Raw genomic sequence first — 10,162 nt, 5'->3', positions numbered from 1 at the left:
ATAAAGAATATCTCTTTGGTTTTGAGACTTTAGTCTTTGCAACTTCAGGGATCTTATCTATTCACAATCAGCTTGTAACACTCCAAGAGAAAGGAAAACTTGAAATCGCATCATATGACCCCTTTAAAATATAATAACATTTTGTATGATCACTTTTTGTTCCATATATTTTAATAAGTACAGGTCAGAATAAGTATATTGTTTCTTTTTTACATAAATATATCTGTTACAGTCAGTGTAGGGCTGGACGATATGACCAAAATTTCACAATCTGATATGATATGATATAATTCTGATATTGATATGAACAATATTTATAAAACTGCCAAGAACGCCCACAATGGATGTCTGTACCTACAAACTTATGAAAAATGAATTGGCCAAGTCTAGGAAACCTCCTCCTGTAAAACTATATAATATTTTAGAAATAAAAGCGGTAGGCTGATTATTCATACAGTTTGAAACAAAAGTGCTTCAGCCAGGATAAAGAATAGGAAAAGTGTTCAGAGTTGCAGGAGAAAACAGAAAAAAGAGTGAGCAACAACAAAAACATGTTGCTGGAGACAGGCTTATTGAAAATGCAAATTCATTCTCTGTTTCCCTGGTAACGGCTGCACACAAATCAGTGCTCCGCTCATAAACGCTACTTTATCAGATCAAATGAAATTGCCATCGATTGCCACTTTTCTGAATATTTCGGAAAATTATTGAATTATTGTCCAGCCCTAGGTCAATGAGGATGGGACATTATTTCAGCCATATTTTCACAAGAGGTTTTTGAAACATTAAAGTAGACACTTTACTTGCATTTAATGTATGTATATAAAATCACTTTTCTAAATTTCATTTGATGCAGAGACCAAAATGGGACTTCTTGTCTTTGATCTATATATATGGACACTTTTTGTAAGTGTTAGGGAACGTGATTAGGTTAGAAATCATAATATTTTGTTTTTATTATTATCATATATTTTAATAGGGGCTCTTCAAAGATGGAGGATGCTTGTGACTTGTATGGAAGGGCAGCAAACATGTTCAAGATGGCCAAGAACTGGAGTGGTAAAGACATACACTCAGCTTAAATCAATATACAAATCTACTTGTTATTTTGTCCTCTTATTTTAAATGTGTGAATGGAACAAAAGTGCACTTAATTTCTAAATGAGAAAGATTTTTTAGTTGATGCTTGCTGGCTATGCATGTCCGTTGCACATTATATTTTTATTGTAATATTTATCGTAATATTTGCATTTTGTTGTATGTGTTTGTTAGCTTCAGGAAACGCTTTCTCCCAGGCGGCTCTCCTATACCTGCAGATGCAGAGTAAACATGACGCAGCCACAAACTTCGTTGATGCTGGCAATGCCTTTAAAAAATCAGACCCTCAAGGTATTCATCCGAATTTCACATTATATAATTTTATATACATATATACATATATTATACTTATAATATTACAAAAGATTTCTATTTCAAATAAATGCTGTTCTTTTGAATTTTCTTCCTGAAAAAAATATCATGATTTGGTCACTCTTTTGAAAATGTGTTGTAAATTAGGTGGAAAATTTTCTCCTGTGCATATAAATACAAATAATCCACACAGTTATTAGTAAATGAGACCCATTGCTTTTTTATGCACCTAATATTTGTTTCAATAGTCTAAAAAAAAAAGTTACTTTTACTTTGGTGTTAAAAATGATCTAACTGTTTATATGCAGTTCATTGAAAATGGTTATGGTTTAGTTGTCTGTTATTATCTCCACAGAGGCCATAAACTGCTTGAACAGGGCCATTGAGATCTATACAGACATGGTAAGAGTCATTCTTACATCTGTAGGTGCTATAGATGGTGTTTTAAATAAAAGTAGAGCTGCTTTTGCGGCACAGAATCATTTCGACACTTTTCATCAGTTTATCTTTTTGTGGTGGAAACCTGTTTTGGAAATAGTTCAGCATACCCAAAGCAATTGTTAAAATTGAAAAATTATTTGATGCACCACTGGAGAGCACTCTAACACAATGCATGTGGTTTAGTGTGCACTAACCAGGGGCTGTATTCACAAAAAAATCTTAAGTCTAAAAGTTGCTCTTAATGCGGAAATTTAGGAGCAACTCATAAAAATAAGGGACGTTTCGCTCCTAACTTTAAGACTTTTAGGATTTTTTTTTTCTTCAAGAGTAATAATTCACAAAGCTGTAAGTAGCTCCTAAACCTAGGACAGCTGAGAAGTCCTCCTAAGGATTTCTGAATCTCAATTTACAATCTACATTGCAACCAAATACATTTATTGGACTATTACAACGACATGAAGGTATCACCTGAATCGTGAAAGCGTTTTCTTAGTTTTAAACTCATTTAGTCTAGTTGACCTTCCTTTGTCTTTTCTTTGATGCTTCTGTATCACCCATCGCTATATGCTTAGAGACTTTTTAAAATATTGTTAAAATACGTCCTCAAATTAGTAGTAATTAGTAAGACAAACTTAATAGAATTTGCTATGGGTATGTAACCCATTCTTGATTCTGTTCTATTTAGCTTACACACACACACACATAGTCCTCAGTCCGTTCACCGTGGGGCCCCTCAAGCACGGGGCCCGGTGCAGCTGCACCAGTTGCACCCCCCCCTAAGGACGGCCCTGGTCTCTTCTTATAAATTCAGAGATGTGGAGTCGGACAGCAGTTTATTACCACACGATAGTGTTTGTCAAAAAACAGTAGGTCATTCGACCAGGAATTTTTTTTACGCAAATGGTGGGAGAAAAACACTGACATTCTGGATTCAGACAGCAATAAAATCACCAGTTAACACCTGTTAATGTTGAAAATACCTAACGTAGCCATAAGAAGCAATTACTGTTCGAATACGGCTATAGAAATTTACAGAGCTATCGCAAAAATGGAAGTTCAAAAACAAAATTCTCAAGATGGTTTTTGTGCTTGTTTCTGTGGAAGTTTCCATGTATGTGATTCAGCTTTAATTGTTCAGGTCGATCATATATTCGTGTGGGATAACAATCAATCTGAATGAGGAAAGCGATAACTTCATAATATTCTTTCGATGGTTAAGTGGATTACCGGGACAGCGCTGCAATGCTTGGATCTCTTTGAAGTGAGCTCTGCATGTCACTGTTGTTCAAATTTAAAATAATTTCCTTGTTTACAAACCTTACTTCATTTCATAGAATGAGTCTGCGGTTTTTTAACGATTGGTCTGCTAATTCGCTTTTAAAGTCATTCCCTTGCTGCCACAACCTTCACTGAAGTTGTTGATCAATTTTATGCTACTAATATTTAAAGTTGACATCATTGCGTACCTTGTGCTTCACTTTATTTTTGCCATTTTGTTTTATTAGTATATTTTTATTTATCTATTGATCTTTTTTAGAATTTGAAAGATAAGATATTGTTTGATAAGTGACATCTCTGATATGAAAACCAAAAAAGTAGTGCTCGAAAAGTCCTGGAATTTTATTTGACCGTATCTGTATGAACCTTGTAACTAGTCACTCCCTGAGCTATGTTGAAAGACATGTTATGTTATGTATGTACAGGGTCCCCACGTTTCTTGTAAGTACATGAAAGTACTTGAATATCAGACACATGGATTCAATGCCTGGAAAGTACTTGAAAACTAATATAGGTCCTTGAAAGTGCTTGAAATAAATTTTGTTTAGTAGAATGGTGCTATTTCAAAAATGTTCCTAAATGCGCTGTCAAAGGCAAAACGTAACCGCGGTAATGATTGGGGTGGAGATGGGGTAGCGTGAGAAAAAATCTTAGCATGCGACCTGATGCGCACATTGCGCAGCCCTGTATGAACCTATAGAGAAGCAGTGCATTTGCGACTGAAAACTACTGCGTGCGACTATGAAAAAATATTTAGGAGCACCCGTGCAAATGACCCAATCAGCATATATGTGTTTGCGCTGAGGGGAGGTTCAAAGGTTTCTATCGTACTTTCGTGTTTTTGCAGCAGTGGAGGGTGACATCTTTTAATGAATAAGAGAGTTTGCAAATGATATTGATTTAATGCAACAGCTCATTAAACAAGAAGTTAATATTAAGTGACTTGCATTGTCTGAACACTATTGCCTGATTTTGCTCTATTTCGTCAACGAAAATAGTTTCAAACAAAGTAACAGCTGAGCCACTGCACATCTCCATTCAAACACAGCGGCGTCTCGTTTATGTATGAATGGGTGTTTTTAAACTAATCTGATTCAATTACCCATTCATAAAGACAGTCACTTGCTTCGCTCCTGAACGAATCAGCCGTTCGAACGAATCAATTGAATGAATGATTCAGTGCTAAAATCAGTGACTTGCCGCTACCTAGTGTCAGTTTTATTTTCATTTTTTATTTAATCTTTTCTGTTATTTAAATCATTTAATATTTCTATATTCAACATTTTATATTTAAAACATTAACCGCAGAGCCTCATTAAACCATCTGAAAATACACCTACAAGCCACTTTTGTGTTCTTCTGTGCCACCTCTGTAGTACAAATTATTTTTTAATACTGATTTCATTTGATTGGTAACTTATTCTTATTCTACGTGTTTTTATTCTGTTGTTTTAACTAAACATTTTTTTTAAAAGCTTATAAATATAATTTTTTGAATTTGACAAAAGATGACATAATTTTAATAAAGTTAGAAAAATGCCATTACAAAGGTAAAAACTAAATTCCCTGTAAATCACTTTAAGGAGTCAAATATCATCTCGTAATGGGAAGGCTAATATTTGATCCAAATGTTTGATTATTGATTCGAAGGTGCTCCTGAAATTTTTGACTGTGCTCTTAATTGTTTTTGGGTTTTTTTATAAAAAGAAAAGTGAGCGTAGAGCCCTGTTTAATCATAAATTGAGAAATTCTTTCAAATTTAAATCTTTTACAAGAATTACAGCAAAAAACAGTTTGATGCAAGAATATATATTATTATCAATATTTGAGAAATGTTATATTCCTTTTTAAATTTAAATGTATATAAAATTACATTTTTAATGTAAATGTTAAGTGTAAGTGATATGTTAAGTACTGTAAGAGGTCTTTCATGACGCTACATGTCTTTCATGTCCTTGAATCTGGCACTCATGAAAGAGTGGGAACCCTATATGTATGTATTTGTTTTTTTTTGTTAGTTTTTTTTGAAAAGGCCAAGTTAGTTCAGGACAGGTAAAATACCATGTGGTGCAGCCCCCAAAAACGTCATTTATGAATTGGTAATTCATGATACTTGTAAAACCTTGAAAAACTGATTATTGATATTTCATTATCATTTTGTATTTCTAAAAGTTTTTTTAAATATGAAAATATTTTGCTTCCAGAAAATGTTTTATCTGCTATTTTGGATGGCTTTCGATGGAGGAAAACAGGCAGTGGTGTTTTTCAGCTAAAACGAACCAGCTGAACTTGTAAAAGAAATTGAAGCTGTTTTTAACCAGGCAATCATATAGCAGTGATTTTTATCTTGGCTATGCATTTAATCATGCCTAGATTGCAATGTAATGCTGCTTGTTTTGTGTGTCTCATCTTGTAGGGTCGATTTACAATCGCAGCGAAACACCATGTCACCATTGCTGAAATTTATGAGACCGAACTGGTTGACATTGACAAGGTCAGATTTCTTTTGTCACATTGATTATTTTCTTTATATCATTTTTATTCCAAATCTGAAGGTAAAATTTATTCAAAGTACTTTATAACCTTTTCCTTAGGCCATAGCTCACTATGAACAGGCAGCAGACTATTATAAAGGCGAGGAGTCCACAAGGTACGATGGTTTTAAAGCTGTTTTTACTGCTAGTTCTCAAGACTTATCAATCCTAAATGAGGATACAGAAATGACCAGTAGAAATGGGGTTACCTATAAAATCAGGTCTTCTCCAGTGAATTAAAATATCAGTACATAATGCATAGCAAGCAGGTTTGCTGAAGGCAAAGACCTTTACTTCCGTCTCACATTTACCGTACCATATTGAGATATACAGCCTTGCAGGCAGCATATGACACATGACCCTATTATTCATCATCACATTCTTTCCGTAATCGTAACCGAGTCATGATCTGGAAATGTTTCTTATCTGTTCATTCTACTCTGAAGCTCAGCCAACAAATGCCTGCTCAAAGTTGCCACCTATGCAGCTCAACTGGAGCAATACCCTAAAGCCATTGAGATCTATGAACAGGTAAACAAAACTATGTCAGTCCGGTTTCAGTACACCTTCCATATGAAGGTCGTACATTTTTAAACAGAAATATTTTGCCTCCATGTGTAGCAAACATTGATTTGGATATGTGAATAAAGGTAGCTGTTAAGAGTGAACATCAGAGCATGTGAGCGAAGCGGAGCGTCTTTTTTAAATTAATTTATTACTATTTATTAATTTTAAGTAATAAGGATTTTAATAAGTAATTACGAAATATAGTAATTCGTTCCACGATTTAGGCCTACTAAAACTAGGGAACGAACGAATTAACGAACGAATGAATTCGTGGCAGCTAAGCCTAAACAAGAGAACAAATACTTAATTCGTGGCCATAAATTAGACTAAACGAAAAAATTAATTCTTAATTCGTGGCCATAATGTAGTCCTAGCATAAAAGAGAACTAGCCTATTCTAAATTCGTTGGCCGTGATTGTCTGCATGTCATGATCGGGGCTCCGTACAACCGAATATAACCTTCACCTACCTGTTTATTCCTTTATTATGGTATGTAACTAGCTCACCTTTTGCAGCACCATGTTTGCGTAGCACATCCTCGTGCTTTCTGGCAATGTGCCGCTTCAGATTCCAATATGAATCTTTACTAACTCTCCCCGCACTCCCTCTCAGTTTCTTCTCCGTGCTCATTCTTAACTTAGATTTTTTACTTTACATTTATGTATAAGGCTTGCAACTACGTTGAAACAATATCTGAACTCCATAACTGCTCTACTATTCTCGATCTCGAACAAGCAAATCACCAAACGGCATTCTGGGTTGAGCGAGCGGCACTGAGCGTTTTGAGCGAGCGGAGCGGAATCTTCAGAAAGGCGCTCTGCGCTCTTAAGGAAATATTACCACTCCGCTCCCCGCTCCGCTCACATGCTCTGGTGAACATACACTTTTTTTGCATATGGAAAGATGCAGATTTTAATCAAGGCAACCTGCTATTTTTTTTATGAATTTCAATAGATGAAAAGGCTGAACTTGTGAAAGAAATAAAAGCTTAAATATAATCTTTACCTATAAGGCATTTTCTCTGTCGGGTCAAATATCAGTCACCATCAGTCAGTGCAGTCGCTTGAACTCCAAACTCAGCCTGAAACAAGAAGTTGCATATAACTTTTTATTTATTTATTTTCACACATGAAAAGATTGTGTTAAGTTGTGTTGTTTGGGTTTCCAGGTTGCAACACATGCAATGGACAGTACTCTGTTGAAATACAGTGCAAAGGACTATTTCTTTAAGGCAGCTCTCTGCCACTTCTGTGTGGACATGCTGAATGCTAAGGTATGACACATGCCACCAGAAACCCATCTTTAAACAAGCTGATGGAAAACAGCAGTGTCGTTTGCAGTTCCCTTTCATATTCTTTGTCCTTGATGCCTCCCTTGTAGCTTGCCGTCCAGAAGTATGAGGAAATGTTTCCAGCCTTTTCAGATTCACGTGAATGCAAATTGGTGAAGGTAAGGCTGGATCTCAGCACAAAATGACCACAGCAACAACAAAAAAAACATAACATTAAATGTGTTCTAAATTTTGAACATTTAATTGCTTATACTGAGGATTTGAACAAACCCCCTAACCCTAAGTTTTTTTTTATGCTCAAACAGCAACATTACAGACTAACTAAAGTTGAAAAAGTGAAAAAGCATAATAGGACCCCTTTAAATAACTAATGTAATAGATTTTTGTTCATTTATTCTTTATTTACTCATAAATTTATTCTTATTTATGAATTTGATAGTTCATTCATTTTTTCATTTTTATTTATTTATTATTTGTTTTTATTTATTTATTTTAAAGTATTCCATACAACTTTATGGCTGATCAAAGGTTTGTATAATCGTGTAAAAAGTATTATTTTTACAGTAGTAATTTTTGATCCAAGTCATTGAGGGTGCTGCATTTTTAGCTTGTAAAAACATGCTATTTTCTGCAATCTTGAGGTGATTCATAAATTGACCGAGCAAACTAGTTTTGTATAATTTGCTCTGAAGGCATGCTTCTAGATTGGGTTTTTTGTAATTTTGAATTCAGTGATATGAAAGTGCAAAGATATTACCTACTGAGAGAGTTTATTCTCATTTGTCTAAAATAATCATGCCAATAAAGTGAAAGAATTGTGAATAAACCTGTCTGTGGAGTGTGTTGGGTAACAGCAAAACACTGTGGTTCTGACCGAAGGATGATGGATGAATTATGTGCTTAAAATGTTTCTTTTTTTCATTTTTTAACAGAAACTTTTAGATGCCTTTGAGGAACAGAACTTGGATGCATATACTGATGCTGTAAGACAAGCACTTGCTTACCCTATCTGTTGCTTATAAAACCTCTTAAACAATTTTCAGGTCACTAGAAGCATAGTTTCACCATAGCTTCCTAGTTTCACTAAAACGAGTTAAGCTATCCACATGACATGCCTATAAGTCATCATGGCTGTCACATCAATTCATAGGCACAATAGCAGGGCTCTTCATCATTTTCACGGTTCTTTCTCTCTGTCTTTCAGGTAAAGGAGTATGACACCATCTCACGACTGGATCAGTGGCTCACCACCATGCTGCTTCGTATCAAGAAATCCTTACAAGATGATGAAAGTGACCTCCGCTAAAATCCTCTTCCTCCCCTCTGCCCCTTTGCCACTTGCTCTGCCTTGTGCCTTTAACACCATGACTGCAGTATGATGGTCGACTATCACCATCTCGCTCTCTTTTACCACCAACTCAACTCTCAGTGCCTTAACGTCCTTGCTTTACCTCTCTCTCTCTCTATGACACCACCACACCTCAGAGAACACTAAAGAAAGGAAGGCTGGTTGTTTAAATGGGATTTGAGAGAGTGTCGCTTGAGAGCTGAAACCAGCTACAGTAATATTATGGGGTGCTGTGCACACCAAGCTTCAGAAATGCCTTGTGCTCGGGCTGACAGGGCACCCATATTACTGAGCTCAAAAAGCCTTTGTTCATTCTGTTCAGTTCTTTAGTAGTGGCATATGTATTTTTATTCTTATTGGATATACCATACCTTGTATCTCTGCCTATTTTTTGCTTGCTGATTCCTGTGTAGACTAATCTTGAAAAAAAATTTTTTTTACATCTGGAGAAGAAAAAGAGTAAAAGAAGGACTGATTCAACCTATACAGTGTGATTTTTATTGACTCCCCAAAAAGGGAGAAACAAGGGCTGGCCTGTTGTCATCTTTCTTGCAATAGGTTAAACTTGTTTTTAATTTATTGGTAATTATATATTACAGTTAGTCTTGCTATGAAATCATTGTTCTCTTAATAAAGCTAACAAAACTGAAGTTAGGCTTTTTCGAAATAAACAACAAAAGTTTATTTCTTGGTTAAATAAAGGACTAAAACCAAACCCTATATTGGTTAGAGCTTTACAAGGCACTGTAATAGAGTTAGTGCCAGATGGAAGAGATGTGTTTTTAGCCGATTCTTGAAGATGGCTAAGGACTGAGCTGCTCGCATTGATTTGGGCAGGTCATTCCACCAGGAGGGAACAGTTAATTTAAAAGTCCGTAAAAGTGATTTTGTGCTTCTTTGAGATGGCACAATAAAGCGATGTTCACCTGCAGAACGCAAGCTTCTAGAGGGCACATAACTCTGAAGTAATGAATTTAGGTAAAGGGGTGCAGAGCCAGTGGTGGTTTTGTATAGGCAAACATCAATGCCTTGAATTTTATGCGAGCAGCTACTGGTAGCCAGTGCAAATTGATAAACAGGTGTGACGTGCGTTCTTTTTGCGATCTGCAGGACCGGGCAGTTTTAGCAATGTGGTCTGAGAAAGTAAGCTGATCATTCATCATAACTCCAAGGTTTCTGGCTGTTTTTGATGGAGTTATGGTTGATGTGCCTAACTGGATGGTGAAATTGTGATGAAACAATGGGTTTGCTGGAACCACAAGCAGTCTTGGCAAGGTTGAGTTGAAGGTGATG

The 10,162-nt window shown here is 35.6% G+C and overlaps 1 protein-coding gene across 1 annotated transcript; it reads left to right on the top strand.

The window, feature by feature from the left end:
- Positions 1–982: 982 nt before the first annotated feature.
- On the top strand, positions 983–9,558 carry napab (N-ethylmaleimide-sensitive factor attachment protein, alpha b). Its single transcript, XM_016250279.1, has 10 exons — positions 983–1,059; positions 1,273–1,389; positions 1,766–1,812; positions 5,546–5,623; positions 5,724–5,779; positions 6,110–6,194; positions 7,399–7,503; positions 7,611–7,679; positions 8,454–8,504; positions 8,726–9,558. The coding sequence occupies exons 1-10, from the start codon at positions 993–995 to the stop codon at positions 8,825–8,827; spliced, it is 777 nt and encodes a 258-aa protein (XP_016105765.1). The 5' UTR covers positions 983–992; the 3' UTR covers positions 8,828–9,558.
- Positions 9,559–10,162: the final 604 nt, after the last annotated feature.

The sequence above is a fragment of the Sinocyclocheilus grahami genome, unplaced genomic scaffold (genome assembly GCF_001515645.1).
Source record: "Sinocyclocheilus grahami isolate Dianchi unplaced genomic scaffold, SAMN03320097.WGS_v1.1 scaffold981.1, whole genome shotgun sequence".
Lineage (NCBI taxonomy): Eukaryota > Metazoa > Chordata > Actinopteri > Cypriniformes > Cyprinidae > Sinocyclocheilus > Sinocyclocheilus grahami.
The sequence above is the reverse complement of the archived record's forward strand: the minus strand, read 5'-3'. Positions and strand labels throughout refer to the sequence as shown.

Bases quoted from the DNA above. Each gene is read 5' to 3' on its own strand.
- napab (XM_016250279.1), top strand. From the start codon at position 993: ATGGAGGATGCTTGTGACTTGTATGGAAGGGCAGCAAACATGTTCAAG. The intron at 7,504-7,610 runs GTATGACACATG...CCTCCCTTGTAG, and splicing joins TGGACATGCTGAATGCTAAG to CTTGCCGTCCAGAAGTATGA. The intron at 8,505-8,725 runs GTAAGACAAGCA...TCTGTCTTTCAG, and splicing joins TGGATGCATATACTGATGCT to GTAAAGGAGTATGACACCAT.